Source organism: Cherax quadricarinatus, chromosome 100 (genome assembly GCF_038502225.1).
Source record: "Cherax quadricarinatus isolate ZL_2023a chromosome 100, ASM3850222v1, whole genome shotgun sequence".
NCBI classification, from domain to species: Eukaryota; Metazoa; Arthropoda; class Malacostraca; order Decapoda; family Parastacidae; genus Cherax; species Cherax quadricarinatus.
Genome location: NC_091391.1, coordinates 4,143,468 through 4,165,577, shown reverse-complemented (window position 1 = coordinate 4,165,577; position 22,110 = coordinate 4,143,468). Strand labels below are relative to the sequence as shown.

The window sequence follows — 22,110 nt, the reverse complement described above, 5'->3', positions numbered from 1 at the left end:
CCTGTAGGTCTATTTACGAAATTTTAACAGATTATCTCTGTTTTGAAAACAGTGCTCGTTACTTTAGTGAAATCTTTTTATTTCGTGATGTTTATTCGTGGGGAGTCGGTAAGCCCATTATAGTTACAGAGCGCCTGGGGAATGAGATGCAGTCAGGCTCGATCAACAGTCCTTTAGAATTTGAGAAAAACATGTCGTCTACCTTTAAGCAAGTGCCTAAGGCACCCAGGAGACAGCTGAAGATATCCATGCATTTTACTATCTCGTAATGTGTAAATAAACGCCTTTGCTAACATCACCGGCGGTATATAAGTGAAAAGTGGACATAAACAGTGTGTGTGAAGGGTTACCCAACTCCGGGTGATGGTGAGTATATAAGCCGCAGTGAAGGTTGGGAAGACATTCACTCCTCCTTCAGCCGTCAAGGATGCGGCTCCTGCAGGTACGCTCCTACATCTGGTTCTTCAGTGTTATTCCCAACTCATTTGTACTACATCAGTGTTATTCCGAACATCCATGGATCTTAGCTACACGACTTTCTCAGTGATATTACCGAAAACCCTTGTGTCTTAAAGCAGCAGATTACCTCAGATCTTGATCAGCAGACCACTGTGGAAACTAATTCTGAATACCCTGGCACGTTAGTTGCAAAACTTGAGTTTGTTTTCCATTAAAATACTCATTTTAGATGTTCTTGAAAGACAGAGCTTGTTCATAAGTCTCAAAGCTAACTTATCTTTTCCTCTGACGATGGAACAACAGCTTGTATAATAATATATACTCTGCCATCCTCTATAATGGGTCAGAAGTATTCACGCACCCATGACCTGTCTTTTCCAGCAAGACCTCACACAGTCATACAGTTGACTTGCCTCTTCTTGAAACAGGTTACGATCACACAAACATGACTTACTTCCTCTTGAAACATGTTATATGGGTTTGGGTTTGAGGAGAACTTGGCAAGTATGGGCCACTAGGCCTGTTGCAGTGTTCCTCATTTCTTATGTTCTTGGAAAAAAGGATCACTACTACACAGGCCACTACTTAACACAGGCCACTACTTAACACAGGCCACTACTTAACACAGGCCACTACTTAACACAGGCCACTACTTAACACAGGCCACTACTTAACACAGGCCACTACTTAACACAGGCCACTACTTAACACAGGCCACTACTTAACACAGGCCACTATCACACACTTGACTTGCCTCTTCTACAAACTTCAGAGGAGGCAACACACTAATGTATAATTATCAGATACTATCAGAAGTCCCGATATCAAATATCAGAACTTCTTACGCTCAGAGAACATGATCATGTACAAAGTTCAAGAATTTCAGAAACCCAAAAGCCATATATCATTTTGATTTTAATGAAATTCTATTGTCTGTTACCAAACATAGAAATCAAATATGTCAACCATATTCCAGGCCACGTAAAACATGGAATATATCCTTGACATATCCTGGATGGTTCTCCACCTAGCTACTTTATAGACTTTCTCCCAAACATGCCAACCACTCGTAGCAATTGCTATTTGGTCCTAAAGCCTATAGACTACTCAAATGATTAATAAGGCCTATAGACTACTCAGAATCAGTAAGGCTGTACGGAACCTGTAAACCACCAGCCAAGTATGCTGTAATACCTTAAATAAGGATTAAAATATACTTTCAGTGTATATACCCTGAGAAGACATAAACACCTCGGTAGAAATTAGACACGTGTACAACATCTGGGTATCTTTACTGTAGACGTTTCGCCATCCAGTGACTTTATCAATACAAATTCCAGGACATAACTGGAAGCACAGGCAAGGTGAGGTCAGGTTTGTCAAGAAACAAGTGTTTCCTGACGCGGGTCTTAGTTATATAATGATACCCAGGTGTTGCATATGTCTAATTTTTATCGTGTCGGTACCTTATACCATTCATGTACCAGACCTCGGTAAATATATCCTGGGACAAACCAGGCTTGTTCCAGTAACCTAAGCGGTAATCTAAGCTCGTTTTGTGCATGACTAAACCTAAGATAAGAGAGATTTCGTTCGGATTTTTAACCCAGGAGGGTTAGCCACCCAGGATAACCCAAGAAAGTCAGTGCGTCATCGAGGACTGTCTAACTTATTTCCATTGGGGTCCTCAATCTTGTTCCCCAGGATGCGACCCACACCAGTCCACTAACACCCAGGTACCTATTTGCTGCTAGGTGAACAGGACAACAGGTGTAAGGAAACGTGTCGAAATGTTTCCACCCCTCCGGGAATCGAACCCGGGCTCTCCGTGTGTGCCTAGCAGTGACATCAATGCGTCCTTTATTCTCTTGTCACTGCAAAAATTTCCCAAGAAAGGTGGATCTTAACAAGAAAGAAAACAGGTGGATCTTAACAAGTAAGATAACAGGTGGATCTTAACAAGCAAGATAACAGATGGATCTTAACAAATAAGATAACAGGTGTATCTTAACAAGTAAGAAAACAGGTGGATCTTAACAAGTAAGATAACAAATGGATCTTAACAAATAAGATAACAGGTGTATCTTAACAAGCAAGATAACAGGTGGATCTTAACAAGTAAGATAACAGGTGGATCTTAACAAGCAAGATAACAGGTGGATCTTAACAAGTAAGATAACAGGTGGATCTTAACAAGCAAGATAACAGGTGGATCTTAACAAGTAAGATAACAGGTGGATCTTAACAAGCAAGATAACAGGTGGATCTTAACAAGCAAGATAACAGGTGGATCTTAACAAGTAAGATAACAGGTGGATCTTAACAAGTAAGATAACAGGTGGATCTTAACAAGCAAGATAACAGGTGGATCTTAACAAGCAAGATAACAGGTGGATCTTAACAAGTAAGATGACAGGTGGATCTTAACAAGCAAGATAACAGGTGGATCTTAACAAGCAAGATAGCAATGAGAATCTTAAAATGCAAGATAACAGGTGAATCTCGCATAAGAAGGAGCACTGCAGGAGGCCTACTGGCCCATGCTAAGCAGTTCCAAGTCACACCCACCCACATCCAAGCTGAGGTCAGAGGCCAGACCACAGGGAGGCCTGGTCGTGGACCGGGCCACGGGGACGTTGATCCCCGGAATTCCCTCCAGGCAGACTCCAGGTAGACAGGTGCAATGATTTCAAGACGGATAAAACATCATACCAGATGACATGTATCGTCTCACTGTTTCCGGTAACAATTGTCTGTCTCTACGTATTCGTAGATCTACGTTATTACCTTGATTTGTACAGATTTTAGAAGTATAGATTTTGCCGTCAAAGCGGCTAGTTTGTACATCACGCATGTATCATGTGGATGGTAGTGGCTAGTTTATTGTGCACCTCATATCCATCCTGTGGATGGTAGTGGCTAGTTTATTGTGTACCTCATATCCATCCTGTGGATGGTAGTGGCTAGTTTATTGTGTACCTCATATCCATCCTGTGGATGGTAGTGGCTAGTTTATTGTGTACCTCATATCCATCCTGTGGATGGTAGTGGCTAGTTTATTGTGTACCTCATATCCATCCTGTGGATGGTAGTGGCTAGTTTATTGTGTACCTCATATCCATCCTGTGGATGGTAGTGGCTAGTTTATTGTGCACCTCATATCCATCCTGTGGATGGTAGTGGCTAGTTTATTGTGTACCTCATATCCATCCTGTGGATGGTAGTGGCTAGTTTATTGTGTACCTCATATCCATCCTGTGGATGGTAGTGGCTACAAGAACATATGAATATACAAAAGGCCTATGAACTAGGCCCTAAATGTATCCACAGGAGTACATCTGGATATCTAACCATAATTTCTGGACATGACCATACAAGAAAATTCAATAAATAACCTGATAATCTTCAGTGATAACATTGAAAATTATATATACATAAAATCTATAACTTCATTGCCTATGTTGAAGCAAGTGATGTGTAAGAAGGAGGACCCGTCACTCAGAACTTGACAACACACAAACAAGCGTGTGTGTAATGTGTGAGAGCACAAACCGTGATACTGTTTTTGCCGTTATTACCGGTAGGTCGCGTTATATAATACTTTCTCTATCCCCACCCACCGGAGGTAACAGGGCTCTGAAGTACATACTTGCCTTGTTTACAGACAGTGGAAATCGGCAGCAAAGCAAGTAGTTGAGTGACATCTGTTTAGAGTCCGTGAAAGATGGCTGTGATGCGTTCCTGTTTATCACGAAATCGTAATAACACAGTCGTGTTATTACGATTTTTCGTGAGTCATGATGATGGCTTTGAGGGGACTTGAGCTAGAGTTCACCACAGCCACGCTGGTGGGAGAGTCATCTGTAAAAACTTGCTCTTGTGGTCACAGTGGTGGCCCATGCTAACCTCTCTATGGTGTATAAATATACCTAGTTTGATGAATCCTATTGTAACCAGCTGGCCCAGTGGCTAACGCACTGGCCTGGAGTTTTACAACACACTCACCATGAGTTCAAACCCACACCCATACCCTGGTTAGCTGTTACCTAAGATGACAAATGAATTCGAGTTTACCCAAATTATTTTGAAAGTTCCGAGAGATACATCAGTAGATATATATTAAATATGTCTTAAAAAATAAAAGAAGAGAAAAGACTGGGGAGCAGAAATGCCTGTCATGTGAGATTGTGTAACCAAGATTTATTTACTAAGAGCAGCCATGATTATTGCAGTCACGGAGGCGACGCCCACCACAAAGTGCTGGAGGGCAAGGTTATTTTCTCCTGTTATAGTTCATACAATGTTGTGCTTTCATAAATAACACTTCTATATTAGATACTGGCTTGTAGAACCTGCCTACCATAGGCCAGTAGGCCTATGGTAGGCAGGCTTATGTTTTTCGCTTGTTTTTCTTCCTTGTTAGTCTATTCCTGGACGTCCACAAATTTTCCGAAATCTCGTATGAAGGTAGCGAATGAGTATGATAAGGGTATACAATACCATTGATGAGTAAGACACATGTGTGACAATTAGGCATCTTCAGTCGAATACAAAGGATTCAATGGAAATATAAACACAAATGCAGTATAATGTGATCCTTTATTGACAACGTTTCACCCACACAGTGGGCTTTCTCAAGTCACACACGGATCTACCTGGGGTTGGAAGGTACGAGAGTATTTATAGTCAGAATGTTGAGGTCAGGTGAAGAATGCTGCATCTGATGATCTACCGGGTGGGGTTATAGAGTCTTGGGTAGCTTGGCAGGGGTATTGGACAAGTTGTAGATTTGCAGGTCTACAACTTGTCCAATACCCCTGCCAAGCTACCCAAGACTCTATAACCCCACCCGGTAGATCATCAGATGCAGCATTCTTCACCTGACCTCAACATTCTGAACCTGACTATAAATACTCTCGTACCTTCCACCCCAGGTAGATCTGTGTGTGACTTGAAAAAGCCCACTGTGTGGGCGAAACGTTGTCAATAAAGGATCACATTATACTGCATTTGTGTTTATATTTCCATTGTGTCGGTATTTTATACCATTTATTACCACAAAGGATTCAGTAGAAGCAGTGGAGATGTAGAGACGATGTAATCAGTCCATCACCCTTGAAACGAAGTTTTAAGGTGGTCAGTCCTGAGGGACTGACCACCTCAAATACTATTTCCACAAGGTTTATGGACTGATTACATCACCTTCATTTCAGTATTACACCTGCTGCCTCTGTATTTAACTGAAGAAGCCTACTGTATAGACGAAACGTTTTAATAATAAACAGTTATCTATTGCTCATGTATCTTAATTATCGCAGTTACTCTTTCTTTGAAGCCATGAGATCAGTGCCAGGATAAAGGATGGGAAGGACTTGAGGGGAGAACAGTGAAGCGAGGAAGGTTGTAGGTAGACAGATAAGATAAGATAGATAAGATAAGATTTCGTTCGGATTTTTAACCCCGGAGGGTTAGCCACCCAGGATAACCCAAGAAAGTCAGTGCGTCATCGAGGACTGTCTAACTTATTTCCATTGGGGTCCTTAATCTTGTCCCCCAGGATGCGACCCACACCAGTCGACTAACACCCAGGTACCTATTTGCTGCTAGGTGAACAGGACAATAGGTGTAAGGAAACGTGTCGGAATTTCCACCCGCCGGGAATCGAACCCGGGCCCTCCGTGTGTGAAACGGGAGCTTTAGCCACCAGGCCACCGGGCCACCCCAGGAAGAGAGAGATAAGGCTAGGTGGCCTGTTCTCCTCCGTTGTATTTTAAGAAAGAAGGAACACTGCAGGAGGCCTGCTGGCCCATGCGTGGCAGGTTCAAGTCACCGATCGGCTTATGCCACTTATCTAACCTAGTCAGGTCCGGCCACATCCACTTAAGGAAGGAGCACGGCATCAGACCCACTAGCACAAGCTAGACAGGTCCAACTCACACCCACTCACGTATTTATCTAACCTATTTTTAAAACTACACAACGTCTTAGTTCCTATGACGGTACTCAGGAATTTGTTCCACTCATCCACAACTCTATTACCAAACCAGTGTTTTCCTATATCCTTCCTGAATCTGAATTTTTCCAACTTAAAACCATTGCTGCGAGTCCTGTCTTGGCTAGATATTTTTAGTATGCTATTTACATCCCCTTTATTCATATTTTCCATTTATACACCTCAATCATATCCCCCCTAATTCTACGCCTTTCTAGAGAGTGCAGATTCAGGGCGTCAGTCTATCCTCATAGGGAAGGTTTCTGATACATGGGATCAACTTTGTCATCCTCCTTTGTACGTTTTCCAGAGCATTTATATCCATTCTGTAATACGGTGACCAAAACTGTGCAGCATAATCTAAATGAGGCCTAACCAAGGATGTATAGAGTTGAAGAACAACCTGAGGACTCCTATTATTTATGCTTCTTGATATGAAGCCAAGGATTCTATTAGCTTTATTGCGAACACTTATGCACATATTAAGATCTACATTATTTAGTTCATATGTGGCATGGTTATTTTCCTGTCCAACATTTAGAACTTTGCATTTGTCTATATTAAACTGCATCTGCCACTTCTCCGACAACTGCATCAGTCTATTCAAATCTTCCTGGAGTTCTCTAATGTCCTCATTAGAATGAATTGGACGGCCTATTTTGGTGTCATCAGCAAATTTGCTTATGTCGCTGTTTATTCTCCCACCTATGTTGTTTATGTAAATTGTGAACAAAAAGGGGCCCAACACTAACCCCTGTGGAACACCGCTCGTGACGCTTCCCCACTATGATTTCTCCCCATTTATGCAAACTCTCTGCTGCCTATTTGTCAACCATGCCTCTATCCAGGAAAAAATTTCTCCTCCTATTCCGTGTGCCTTAAGTTTCCTCAATAGCCTCTGGTGTGGAACTCTATCGAAAGTCTTACTGAAGTCCATATACACAATATCATATTCATTACCATGATCTACCTCCTCAAACACCTTAGTGAAAAAAGTTAGTAAATTCGTAAGACAGGAACGCCCCTTTGTAGAACCGAGTTGAGAATCATTAATCAATCTGTGCCTGTCAAGATGGCTATGAACTGCCTCGGCAATTATTGATTCCATAAATTTTCCCACTATGGAGGTTAGGCTTATTGGTCTATAGTTCGAAAACAAGGACCTGTCACCTGCTTTGTAAATAGGTATTACATTTGCCATTTTCCACTTATCTGGCACTATGCTAGTTGATAGTGATATGTTGAAAAGATTAGCCAAAGGTTTGCTAAGCTCCTCTTTACATTCCTTTAAAACCCTTGCAAACAGTTCATCAGGACCTGGGGATTTGTTAGGTTTTAATTTCTCTATTTGTCTGAGGACCATTTAACTAGTTACCACAATCGTACATAGTTTATTATCGCCCTGTTCTACATAATTTATTATTTCTGGAATTTCACTAGTATCTTCCTGAATAAAAACTGAGAAGAAGTAAGTGTCGAAAATTTCACACATTTCCTTATCACTGGCAGTGATCTGACCAGAGTTACTCTTAAGTGGGCCAATCTTGTCCCTAATCTTACTTCTGTTTACCTGAAAGAACCCTTTTGGGTTAGTCTTCGAATCCTTTGCGACTTTAACCTCATAATCTCTTTTTGCTTTTCTTACTTTTTTTTTATTTCTCTCTTAAATTGAATATTGATTTCTTAACTGCCCATCCCCTCTTTTGATTCTCCTGTATATGCCTCTCTTATGACAATGAGATCTTTCAATCTATTGTTCATCCATCTGGGATAATTTCCCTTCTCCTAACATAAGTTGTATGGGCAGTCAACACCACCTATCTCACCCATACTCAAGTCATTCCAATTCAGCCCACCCAGGTAATTTCTCAGTCCCATGAAATCGGGCAAGTGGAAGTCAAGGACAGAGACTTGATTGTAGTTATTTGGGTAATTCCATGATATATTGAAACTAAGTGATTTGTGATCACTTTCACCAAACTCATCATTAACCTCAAGATTATTAATTAGTGATTCTTTGTTGGCAAGAACCAAGTCCAGCAGATTGTTTCCTCTAGTTGGTTCTGTCACAAACTATTTTAAAAAGCAATCCTGAACCGCATCAAGAAAGTCACTAGACTCGAGATTTCCTGTCACATTGTTCCAATCAGTTTGTCTAAAGTTAAAATCTTCCATTAACACAACATTTTCATATCTAGATGCCTTATGAATTTCGTCCCATAACAGCTTACTGCACTCCCTATCAAGGTTTGGGGACCTATATGTCACACCCAAAATAAATTTTTCACGACACTCGAGAAACTGTCGCCAAACAGATTTTATGTCTGATGTTTCTAATCTTATATCATGTCTAACACGACAATTTAAATTATCTCGAACATACATTGCCACTTCACTACCTTTCATGTTGCCCCTATCAGTGTGGAATAGTTTATAACCCTGTATGTTGCATTCAGAAGGCATTTCCCTATCTTTCAGGTTGAACCAGGTCTCTGTTATGCCAATAATATCTATATTACCTGCACTTGCGAGTAATCTTAGCTCATCTATCTTATTTCTTAGACTCCTACTATTTGCATAGTAAACCTTAAGGGAGCTAGTCACTCGTTGCCCTTTGTTGGTTGATCAATTGTTTTGCCTTTATTTGCAACTTTATTTTTAATATTATCTTTTAAACATATCCTTGAGGTATCCTGGTAATATCTGCTGTTTTCAACCCTTGTACTGCAGCTTGTTTCCCACACACACCCACATCTCTATAATCTAACAGTTTAAAGTTCTAGACAAGTCAGCAATGACCCTCTCAATCGAGTTAGCTAATGCAACCACTCTGGCCCCAGAGAGATATACCCCATCCCTTGCATATATATCACGTTTGCCATAGAATTTGTCCCAGTTATCAATGAATGGGATTGCAAGTTCGTTGCAGTACCTGTCTAGCCAGCTATCTATTCCAGTTGCCCTAGACATCCATTCAATGCTCAAACCTCTTCTTTTCAAAATGCTACTTATGACTGGGACCCCTCCCTTAGACATGACTACATCTGTGGCTGACCTGTACTTATCCAGCAGCTTCTGTCTCTTGCCCTTCCCAGTGTCATTTCCACCAACACTAAGATATAAAATGGGTTTGTTCCCATTACCTGACATAATATTATCCTACCTGTTGACTATGTCACCAACACCAGCTCCTGGGAAGCACACTGTCTCACCTTTCTATCTCTGTTACAAAAAGAATAATCCATATATCTTATCTGGGAGTCTCCCACCACCAGAATGTTCTTACCTTGATTAGCAGGGGAGCCGGTGGTACCTTTAGCCTCACTAACCACTGAAGTACACTCACCCTAGAGAAGAGAGAATCGATTTTCAACTTTCATATCTTCTCTATTAACCTTTCTTATCTTGATACTTCTTACTGAAGTGTGAGCCACTTGCCATTTAAAGTGGCTGCCACTCTCCAACCCACTGCTGGTAACCTTTTCCTCCTTACCAGCTCCAACCACCTCACACTCACTCGCAAACCCATCTAGGCGAAGTTTCAACCTTCTGTTTTCCTCCTGAAAAATTACAACCTCCTTCAACATATGAACCTGAGATTCTAAAATACTACAGCAATATCGTAAGGGTTCTTTAATGGAGATATCGTAGGTTGAAGGTAGACACACTTGTAGGATGGTAACTATATTGTCAGACTGAGATGAGGGATGGAGCCCAGTGCCTTGCCTGTCTTCGCCTGGATGGTCTGCCGCCGAGTGAGGCCGGGGCAGAGGTATGAACCTCCACATGTGCATCCTGTGACGTCACACAAAGCCACAGGCCTACAAGGGATCTCGTATCTAAAGCACATGGATGATACTAATATGCTATGCTATATAATACTGGGAATACAGGGATCAGCAACTATGCTGACAGCAAACCATGGTGCTCAGTAACACACCACGCTAATTTCCAGACAGCATAGGACAGAATGAACTCTCTTGACCACTGACCTAAGCATACTGACCACTGACCTCAGTGTACTTGCTACTGACCTCAGCGTACTGACCACTGACCTCAGCGTTCTGGTCATTGTGGTCACAGTGGTGGTCCATGCTAACCTCCCTATGGTGTATAGAAATATGCTTAGTTATAAGGATCTTGAGCCAGCTAGCCTGGGAGCGTAAGGGTTCACTTGCAATTTGTTCATAACTCACCCGTTCCTTGATTTATTTAACCAGTGAAAGCTGGACAGAACTTACTGTGATATATAATCTTGTTCTTTATAGATGTTAAGAAACATTGAAATGAACACATTTCGATCCATTTCTAAAAAAACAGCAATGTTTTAGGTGACAGTGTTGTTTTCCAGGTGACAGTGTTGTGTTGTGTGGTGTTGGCCGTCGTGGGTGTGCCTACACCAACACCTGACGCGGGCCCACAACCAGAGCTCAACAAGGGCTACAGCTATGAAGCACCATTCAAGGGCTTCGGTCTGCCAGGGGAGGAGGTAGACCACAGCCAGCCCACCTACCAGGAACCTGACACAGGTTACCTACCACCTGAAGGTCTTGCTCCAGGTGACCTGCCAGACATAGCTTTTGGCTTACCTGCTCTTGAACCAGCTAATGAACCTCCAGCTATAAACCCAAGCTATACTACGCCAGCTACTTATAAACCAACATATGGTACAACTAAACCTTATACACCACCTAAACCAACATACGGTACACCTAAACCTTATACACCACCTAAACCAACATACGGTACACCTAAACCTTATACACCACCTAAACCAACATACGGTACACCTAAACCTTATACACCACCTAAACCAACATACGGTACACCTAAACCTTATACACCACCTAAACAAACTTACAGTTCACCTACACCATCCTACACACCACCTAAACCTACCTATAGCCCACCAATTACTTCCTATACACCTAAACCAACCTACACACCTCCTAAACCAACCTACAGTCCACCAACAACGGCCTACCCACCCCCTAAACCTACCTATACACCACCTATTACTTCCTATGCACCTAAACCAACCTACAGCACACCTACACCTTCATATGGACCACCTAAACCAACCTATGTAGCACCTGTACCCTCATACACACCACCTAAACCAACTTACACCACACCTAAACCTTCATATGGACCACCTAAACCAACCTACAGCACACCTAAGCCTTCATATGGACCACCTAAACCAAGCTACAGCACCCCTAAACCTTCATATGGACCACCTAAACCAACCTATGCAGCACCTATACCCTCATACACACCTAAACCAACTTACACCACACCTAAACCTTCATATGGACCACCTAAACCAACATACGGAACACCTACACCTACATATGGACCACCTAAACCAACCTATGTAGCACCTATACCGTCCTACACACCACCTAAACCAACTTACACAACACCTAAACCTTCATATGGACCACCTAAACCAACATATGGAACACCTACACCTACATATGGGCCACCTAAGCCAACCTACAGCACACCTAAACCTTCATATGGACCACCTAAACCAACCTACGTAGCACCTATACCGTCCTACACACCACCTAAACCAACTTACACCACACCTGAACCTTCATATGGACCACCTAAACCAACATACGGAACGCCTACACCTACATATGGGCCACATAAACCAACCTACAGCACACCTAAACCTTCATATGGACCACCTAAACCAACCTATGTAGCACCAATACCGTCCTACACACCACCTAAACCAACTTACACCACACCTACACCTTCATATGGACCACCTAAACCAACATACGGAACGCCTACACCTACATATGGGCCACCTAAACCAACCTACAGCACACCTAAACCTTCATATGGACCACCTAAACCAACCTATGTAGCACCTATACCGTCCTACACACCACCTAAACCAACTTACACCACACCTACACCTACATATGGACCACCTAAGCCAACTTACAACACACCTACACCTACATATGCACCACCTAAACCAACTTATGGAACACCTACACCTACTTATGGGCCACCTAAACCCACATATGGAGCACCTACACCTACATATGGACCACCTAAACCGACCTATGGAGCACCTGAACAGAACCTCGGTTCTTTTGCTTCCTCAATTGGTTCTTCTAAATTCACATCAGAATCTTCATCAGCTTATCAATCTTCAAATGAGATAATTAATGTTGGTTTTGGAAGCACAGGAAGCAGTGGTTCAGGGACAGGTCAGGGCTACTCAGGAGGATCAGGTTTTGGAAGCACAGGAAGCAGTGGTTTAGGGTCAGGTCAGGGCTACTCAGGAGGATCAGGTTTTGGAAGCACAGGAAGCAGTGGTTCAGGGTCAGGTCAGGGCTACTCAGGAGGATCAGGTTTTGGAAGCACAGGAAGCAGTGGTTTAGGGTCAGGTCAGGGCTACTCAGGAGGATCAGGTTTTGGAAGCACAGGAAGCAGTGGTTCAGGGTCAGGTCAGGGCTACTCAGGAGGATCAGGTTTTGGAAGCACAGGAAGCAGTGGTTTAGGGTCAGGACAGGGCTACTCAAGAGGATCAGGTTTTGGAAGTACAGGAAGCAGTGGTTTAGGGTCAGGTCAGGGCTACTCAGGAGGATCAAGTTTTGGAAGCACAGGAAGCAGTGGTTTAGGGTCAGGTCAGGGCTACTCAAGAGGATCAGGTTTTGGAAGCACAGGAAGCAGTGGTTTAGGGTCAGGTCAGGGCTACTCAAGAGGATCAGGTTTTGGAAGCACAGGAAGCAGTGGTTTAGGGTCAGGTCAGGGCTACTCAGGAGGATCAGGTTTTGGAAGTACAGGGAGCAGTGGTTTAGGGTCAGGTCAGGGTTACTCAGGAGGATCAGGTTTTGGAAGCACAGGAAGCAGTGGTTTAGGGTCAGGTCAGGGCTACTCAGGAGGGTCAGGTTTTGGAGGCACAGGAAGTATTGGTGTAGGGTCAGGTCAGGGCTACTCAGGAGGATCAGGTTTTGGAGGCACAGGAAGTATTGGTGTAGGGTCAGGTCAGGGCTACTCTGGAGGATCAGGTTTTGGAGGCACAGGAAGTATTGGTGTAGGGTCAGGTCAGGGCTACTCAGGAGGATCAGGTTTTGGAGGCACAGGAAGTATTGGTGTAGGGTCAGGTCAGGGCTACTCTGGAGGATCAGGTTTTGGAAGCTCGGGAAGCAGTGGTTTAGGGTCAGGTCAGGGCTACTCAGGAGGGTCAGGTTTTGGAGGCACAGGAAGTATTGGTGTAGGGTCAGGTCAGGGCTACTCTGGAGGATCAGGTTTTGGAAGCTCGGGAAGCAGTGGTTTAGGGTCAGGTCAGGGCTACTCAGGAGGGTCAGGTTTTGGAAGTACAGGAAGCAGTGGTTTAGGGTCTGGTCAGGGCTACTCAGGAGGATCAGGTTTTGGAAGCACAGTGAGCAGTGGTTTAGGGTCAGGTCAGGGCTACTCAGGAGGATCAGGTTTTGGAAGCACAGGAAGCAGTGGTTCAGGGTCAGGCCAGGGCTTCTCTGGAGGATCAGGGTCACATGACCTAACAGCATCATACGGAGCCTCAGGATCTCTGGGAGGTGTGGCTGGCTCACTGGGTCTACACAACTCAGCAATTTCATCACAAAATGATCTTGAATCCCGGCAGTTAACTTCTGGCTACACTCCTAACCAGTCTTATGGTGAGGTAAGAAACAATATCTTCTAATTTCACATGTACTCCATAAATTCAGCTTTGGGGATTAGTGACGAGGGTTACAAAGCCATGGCTTGCTCCTTCAGTGCTTTAAAATCTGAGGTTAGAGTGCTGAAAGAGGAGGTCCTACTTCTCCAGGAAGAAACTAGGAGGCTGAAGGCTCACCTCGATGGGTTTGGAAGTGAGTGTGAGGTGGCTGGAGTGGGTGAGGGGAATAAAGCTACCAGCAGTGAGGAGCAGTCTGTCACTGGCTGCGAGGAGGCTGAAGCTAGGGAGGATGAAAAGGCTCCTCTCAGTGAGGTGCAGTCCAGCACCTGCTACAAGTGGCGAGTGGATCCCAGTAATGGAAGGAACATCAAAATAAAGTTAAAAGAGAAGATTTGAAGGTAGGAAATCGCTTCTCTGTTCTTCAGGGTGAGTGTACTTCAGTGATCAGTGAAGGTAAAGGTACTACTTCTCCTGCTAATAGAGGTAAGCGAATTCTTGTGGTTGATGACTCACAGGTAAGATATATGGACCGTGCTTTCTGTAATAGGGATAAGAAGGTGAGGAAGAGTGGGTGTGCTTTCATGGCACTGTTGTTAGTGACATACTCAACAGGTTGGGTAATATCATGTCAGGTAATGGGAACAAGCCCATTATCTGTCTCAGTGCTGGTTGAAATGATATCTGGAAGGGTATGAGAGATGAGCTGCTAGATAAGTACAGGTCAGCTGTAGATTTAACTAGGTCTAAGGGAGGGGTCCCAGTCATATGTAGCATCTTGCCTAGAAGGGGAGTGGGCAATGAATGAATGTCTAAGGCAACTGGTGTAAATTGCTGGCTTGACAGATACTGCAAGGAACTTGCAATCCCATTCATTGACAACTGGAATAACTTTTATGGCAAATGTGATATGTATGCCAGGGATGGGGTACATCTTTCTGGGGCAGGGGTGGTAGCATTTGCCAACTCGATCGAGAGGGCCATTGCTGACATATCTAGGATTTTAAACTGATAGAAGATAGAGGTACGGGTGTGTGTGGGAAACAGTCAGGTTGCAGCACTAGAGCTGAAAAATGGTAAATGTTTATTAGACAGTATTCATCATAAAGTTACAAATAAAGACAATGGATCAGGTTAGCAAAGGGAGACAGCAGAGAGCAGCAATGGACTAGCTCCCTTAAAGTCTACTATACTAATAGCAGGAGTGTAAGAGATCAGATAGATGAGCTAAGATTAACTGCAAATGCAGGAAGCATAGATATTATTGCTATAACAGAGACCTGGCTCAGTTTGAAAGATGGAGAAATGCCTTCTGCACGCCACATACAAGGCTATAAATAATTCCACACTTGTGAGGTCAAGAGGAAGGGTGGTGAAGTAGCGATGTCAGAAATAATTTGACTTGCTGTATTAGACATGATATAAAATTAGAAGCATCAGCCACTGAATCTGTTTGGTTACAGCTTCTCGAGGGCCGTGAAAAACTAATCAATGGTGTGATTTACAGGGTCCAAAATCTTGATAGGGATTACAGTAATCTTTTATGGGACGAAATTCGTAAGGCATCTACATACGAAAATGCTGTGGTAATGTGAGATTTCAATTTTAGGCAAACTGTCTGGAGCAATTTGATGGGATATTTAGAGTCAGGTGACTTTCTTGATACAATTCAGGATTGCTTTTTAAAACAGTTTATGACATAGCCAACTAGAGGGAATAACCTGCTCGACTTGATTCTTGCCAGCAGGAAATCACTGATTAATAATCTTGAAGTTAATGATGAACTTGGGGAAAGTGATCGCTAATCACTCACGGAATTACCCTAATAATGGCAATCAGGTCTCAGTTCCTGACTACTTCTGCTTGGCTGATTTCATAGGACTGAGAAATTACCTGGTTTAGCTGAATTGGAATAACCTGACTATAGATCAGGTAGTTGGCGATGATTGCTGATATGACATTTTCCAGGGCATAGTTCCAGCTGCTCAGAAAACTTATGTTCCGAATAGGGAAATCAGATAAAATAAATGATCCTAAATGGATGAACAATAGATTAAAAATTTTCACTGGTCAAAAGAGAGGCATATATAGGCAAATCAAAAGAGGATAGGGGCAATTAAGAAATCAGTATATTCAGTTAAAGAGAGAAATAAAAAAGGGAATAAGAAAAGCAAAAAGAGATTATGAGGTTAAAGTTGCAAGAGAATCGAAGACTAACCCAAAAGGATTCTTTCAGGTATACAGAAGTATGATCAGGGACAAGATAGACCCACTCAAAAGTTACTCAGGTCAGCTCACGGACAGTGATAAGGAAATGTGTAGAATTTTTAACACATACTTCTCAGTTTTTACACAGGAAGATACTAGTGATATTCCAGAAATAATAAATTATGTAGGACAGGACGATAGTAAACTATGCACGATTAGCATCACAAGTGACATGGTCTTTAGGTAAATAGATAAATTAAAACCTAACAAATGCCCAGGCTCTGATGAACTGTATGCAAGGGTTCTAAAGGAATGTAAAGAGGAGCTTAGCACACCTTTGGCTAATCTTTTCAACATATCACTACAAACTGGCATGGTGCCAGATAAGTGGAAAATGGCAAATGTAATACCTGTTTTCAAAGCAGGTGACAGGTCCTTAGCTTCGAAATATAGACCAATAAATCTAACCTCCATAGTAGGAAAATTTGTGAAATCAATAATTGCCAAGGCAATTACTAGCTACCTTGAATAGCATAAACTGATCAACGAATCTTAGCACGCTTTTACAGAGGGGCGTTCCTGCCTTATAAATTTATTAACTTTTTTCACTAAAGTATTTGAGGAGGTAGATCTAGGTAATGAATATAATATTGTGTAAATGGACTTCGGTAAGGCTTTTGATAGAGTCCCACATCAAAGACTATTGGATAGAGGCATGGTTGACAGATAGGCAGCAGAGAGTTTGCGTAAATGGGGGGTAATCAGAGTGGGGAAGCCTCACAAGAAGTGTTCCACAGGGGTCAGTGTTGGGCCCCTTGTTTTTCACAATCTACATAAACGACTTAGAAGAGAGAATAAATAGCAATATAAGCAAGTTTGCCGATGACCAAAATAGGCCAACGAATTCATTCTGACGAGGACACTAGTTCACTCCAGGATGATTTGAATAGACTGATGCAGTGATCGGACAAGTCGCAGATGCAGTTTAATTTAGACAATTGCAAAGTTATAAACATTGGACAGGAAAATAACCATGCCACATATAAACTAAATAATGTAGATCTTAATGTTACTGATTGTGAAAAGGATTTAGTTCTGGTTAGCAGTAATCTGAAACTAAGACAACAGTGCATTAGTGTTCGCAATAGAGTTAACAGAATCCTTGGCTTCATATCAAGAAGTATAAATTATAGGAGACCTCAGGTTAATATCTTTATTTACTACAAGTACATGTACAAGGTATACAAGTACACGTTCAAGGTATACAAGTACATGTACAAGGTATACTGACCATAGCTGACATCAATGACATACTATTATATAGAAAGCCCCTTGTTATGCTGTGCATTTCGGGCAAATTAAGTCAGTTTTTTTTTGTCCCAGGATGCGACTCACACCAGCCGACTAACACCCAGGTACCCATTTTACACTGATGGGTGAACAGGGACAGCAGGTGTCTTATGGAAACACGTCCCTAATATTTTCCAGCCGTTCCGCAGGAGATTCGAACCCCAGACCTCAGTGTGTGTGAGCTCCTTCAGATTATGCTGCAGTTTTAATCACCGAATTTCAGAACGGATATAAATGTTATGGATTCTACTTTTTGCTAATATTAATATTTCCTGTCCCTCAAAATTTACTCTCACTTGCAGAAGGGAATGCCGTTCGACTTTGCTTATGCTGTCAACGACGAATACAGCGGTAACATGTTCAGTCACAGAGCGAACTCAGATGGACTGGTGACGAACGGGGAATATTCTGTTGTTCTCCCTGACGGCCGCAAGCAGGTGGTCACCTTCACAGCAAACAACGACTTAGGTTACCTGGCTAAGGTCACCTATGAGGGGCAAGCCTCCTATCCGTCCTCGACACCTAATACCTATAACTAACGAAATTTGCTGCCAAAAGCTAGTCTTAAACGTGTATTTCTAAATGCACTGTGCATCTGCTGGTAATGCTTTGGAACCCCACTTGTTACTGTGGTATCATTGTACCATTAAGTAAACAATACGTTCCTCGAAATAAGTTATTATTCCTATTTATTAGTTGGGGTCAGGAAGATATAGCAAGCAAATTGTGCCGTTTCTTATTTTTCTTTCCGCTTTCATGCTTTAGGTTCTCATTTCTATAATTATTGTAAATAACACTAATTTCATAGATTACCATTTGACTTGTCTTATGGTCAAGTGAGGTTTGCTGACAGCAGCATCCAGCCTCTACATCTGTGTTATAGGCAACACTTCTGATATAACGAACACTCTTGTTAAAAACAACAGTCGTGTTAGAAGCAACGCAGACTGTAGCAGATTTGATATCCATGTGTCAGTGTGCATTCAGGATTGTGTTCACAGAAGGTTTAAATTTGAGACTGACAATTGTGATCCATTTGAACTCATGGAGGTCAAGGCTGTGTCACCCCACTCATTAGTGGTCCTCTTGACGCGAAGGTCAAGACTCTGGTCAACGTTGCAAGAAGGTCAGAACTCGATCATCTCTCTCTGGAATATCAAACTTGGACCAACTTGCCCTACCAAGGTCAGGCCTGAACCACATCGCACCACAGAGGTCAAGAGTGGACGACCGTGACCCACGGAGGGCAAGACTGATCCACCTCACAAACACCTTAAGACTGGATCATCTGGCTCCACTTCCTGCATCAACTTTATTGTTATTATATTTTGATAAATACTGTCGATTTTATGACATATTTCTCGAACATTGTTAGAATTAAGTGCAATTATATGACATTTTATGTAATAAAATGCTTTAACAATACTTTTTATTAATTCCCAAAAAGTATTTTTAATATTAACTAACCAGTATATGGTAACTGACTCACGAAATCGTAATGACACGATTGCCAACAAAGCACACCACGGGTGGGGTTAGAACCCGCGATCAAAGAGTCTCAAGACTCCAGACCGACGTGTTAGCCACTGGACCAGCTGGATACAATAAGATTCATCCATCTAGGAATATTTATACACCATAGGAAGGTTAGCATAGGCACCACTGTGACCACAGTGGTGCCTGTGCTGACCTTCCTATGGTGCAGAAATATACCTAGATGGATGAATCTTATTGTATCCAGCTGGTCCAGTGGCTAACACGTTGGTCTGGAGTTTTATGACTCTCTGACCGCGGGTTCTAACCCATCAGAAAAATTGACAAGTATAATGGCCCTTTCAGACCCTCAGAGGGTATTATCTGGAGAGTTTATCTGGAGAGAGTTCCGGGGGTCAACGCCCCCGCGGCCCGGTCTGTGACCAGGCCTCCTTAGGTCAGTGTCCCAGGATGCGACCCACACCAGTCGACTAACACCCAGGTACCCATTTTACTGATGGGGAACATAGACAACAGGTGGAAAGAAACACGTCCAATGTTTCTACTCTGTCTGGGAATCGAACCCAGGCCCTCACCGTGTGAAGTGAGAGCGTTAACCACCACAATTTTATTGAAAAAAATGCCAAAAATATATTTATATAAATTGAAAATAAACTTGACATTTTCATAACTGAAGCAAATAATGAAAAATAAAATGCATAAATGAATTTCGTGAAGCGAAAGTTATACAACAGACAGAAGGTATTGTGATGTACCGATGGAGGTGGCAAGTAGCTCTTAGGAGTCACTATGTGTGAACGAAGAGACTGTGTGAGACAAAGTAGTTGCATATGTGTCTTACCTAACAACCTGTCGGTATTTTATACCATTTTAATGTTCAATCTGTCAGACACTGCAACACAAGGGTATCTTGGTACAGACCTGCAATCAACTTCGACAACTTCCACTAGTGAGAGGGGCTGGATTTGAGAGGGACCTGACCTCTCAACATCTGAGTTCTTACCTCTCCTAGTGGCCTACGTCTCACCTCTTGGCGCTATAAAAAGCTCCATCCTGTCACTTCTTCTCCATATTGTTTCATACTATGGAACAATGCTCTTCTCCAGACTGAGGGACTGACCACCTCAAAACTTTAAGGGTGATTGACTGATTACATCGTCTTCAAGTATCTTCTGCTTCTATCAACTTTTCTGTACTTGACTGAAGAAGCCTACTGTGTAGGCGAAACGTTTCACAATAAAGATACCTAACTGTTGCATATGTGTCTTACCTAACAGACAAAGTAGTCGCTGGTGGTCGAAACTCTGGTTATAACCTTCAGTCTTAGATGATAGTATAGACGCCAATAATTGTTTCTCTGATGGAAGATACTGGAACAAACCTCAGTGGAGGTTTGTTGCTAGGCTTTGAGGACCACAGGTGATCAGTTACAAAGGTGAAGCGACACACTGCTGTGTTCAGTTGAAGATGATGTTAGGTTATTGATCTAGTGACCTGAGGCCTGGTCATGGACAGGGCCGCGGGGGAGTTGATCCCTGGAATACCCTCCAAGTAGACTCCAGGTAGCGCATAGATCAAGCTACCTGCCTTGTCTCGGCGTAGAGCGACCCAATTCGTACAATAAGGAAACTTGGTGGGAGAAGGAAGTCATGTCCAGTATGTACAAGAACGGCATACAATACCAACAAGATGATATGTAGACTCACGTGCAACATCTGGGTATCTTATGTCCTGAAATTTGTAATGGTAAAGTCACTGGATGGCGAAACGTCTATAATAGAGATACCCAGATGTTGCACATGTGTCTACATATCATGTCCAATATGCTAGGAGGGTCGCATGTTAACTCCCACCGGGTTGAGAAGGGAAGGGGGTAGAGAGGTAACAATGCATTCCCAATACCCAACAAGCATGCAACCATTTATACCACCTCACCATTCATGCTTCCATTCTTCACTAACAAACTTTTCCATCACACTAGAGAATTGTTAAGAAACAGGTTAATATATCATGTAAACATTGCATGCACGAGCACCAACGTTATGAAGCTCATTATGGTGAATATGATCTAAGAGTTCTGAAATGCTGAGTGGTGACGTGTACTTAGCTCAGTGATGACGTGTACTTAGCTCAGTGGTGGCGTGTACTTAGCTCTGTGAAGATTTGTTCTTGTGCTCTCTCTGAATCTGAACCAGGATGCCCTCTCTTGAGCAACTCTACCAGCAGCTGAAAGAAGAGCTTAGCTGGAGATACGGCGATTAACGGAGGAGAACAAGAAGATTCGTAGTAATCCTGTTGTGAGTCCTCCGGTTAAGAGAGGAACCTGGTCAGTGGCTGCACAACATGGAACCAAGCTGAGGATCAAGAAGACTGTTGGAGAAGCAGAAACAACGAAGAACCAGAAGACTACTATGGAAACTTCCAACCCATTTTCGGTGCTACCTGACGAATGTGGGTTGTCTACTGGGTACGTCACAACGAGCACCAAGGAAGGATTGGCAGGCGTGAGTGAAACATCCCCAGAAACCCCAATGAAGACCATCGAGAACGTCACGACGAATTCCACAAGTAAAGGTAAGAACATTGTTTTAGTTGGAGACAGGTTAAGTTTATGGATAGGGCGTTTTGTCTTAGGGATAGGAAAAGGAGGCAGAGGGTATGTTTTCCTGGGGCTTGGACGGGAGATATTGTCAGCCGTCTGAACGACATCATGAAAGGTAATGGGAGCAATCCTATTATCTGCCTCAGTGCAGGAGGCAACGATGTTGGCAGACATAGGAGTGAGGACCTGATTAGCAGGTATAGGTCAGCAATAGAAATAATTAGGAAAAAGGGTGGGAACCCTGTCATATGTGGTATTTTGCCAAGGAGGAAATTGTTAGGGCCACAAGGCACGATAATGTAGTAATTCTAGGGGATTTTAACTTTAGTCATATTG

The 22,110-nt window shown here is 42.7% G+C and overlaps 1 protein-coding gene across 1 annotated transcript; it reads left to right on the top strand.

Moving 5' to 3' along the window:
* Positions 1-365: 365 nt before the first annotated feature.
* Positions 366-19,101, top strand: LOC128704638 (uncharacterized). The gene is made up of 3 exons (XM_070079663.1): positions 366-442; positions 10,803-14,126; positions 17,981-19,101. The coding sequence occupies exons 1-3, from the start codon at positions 428-430 to the stop codon at positions 18,215-18,217; spliced, it is 3,576 nt and encodes a 1,191-aa protein (XP_069935764.1). The 5' UTR covers positions 366-427; the 3' UTR covers positions 18,218-19,101.
* Positions 19,102-22,110: the final 3,009 nt, after the last annotated feature.

Coding starts and splice junctions, on each gene's coding strand:
- LOC128704638 (XM_070079663.1), top strand. Junction 14,127..17,980: donor CTAACCAGTCTTATGGTGAG/GTAAGAAACAAT, acceptor TCTCACTTGCAG/AAGGGAATGCCGTTCGACTT.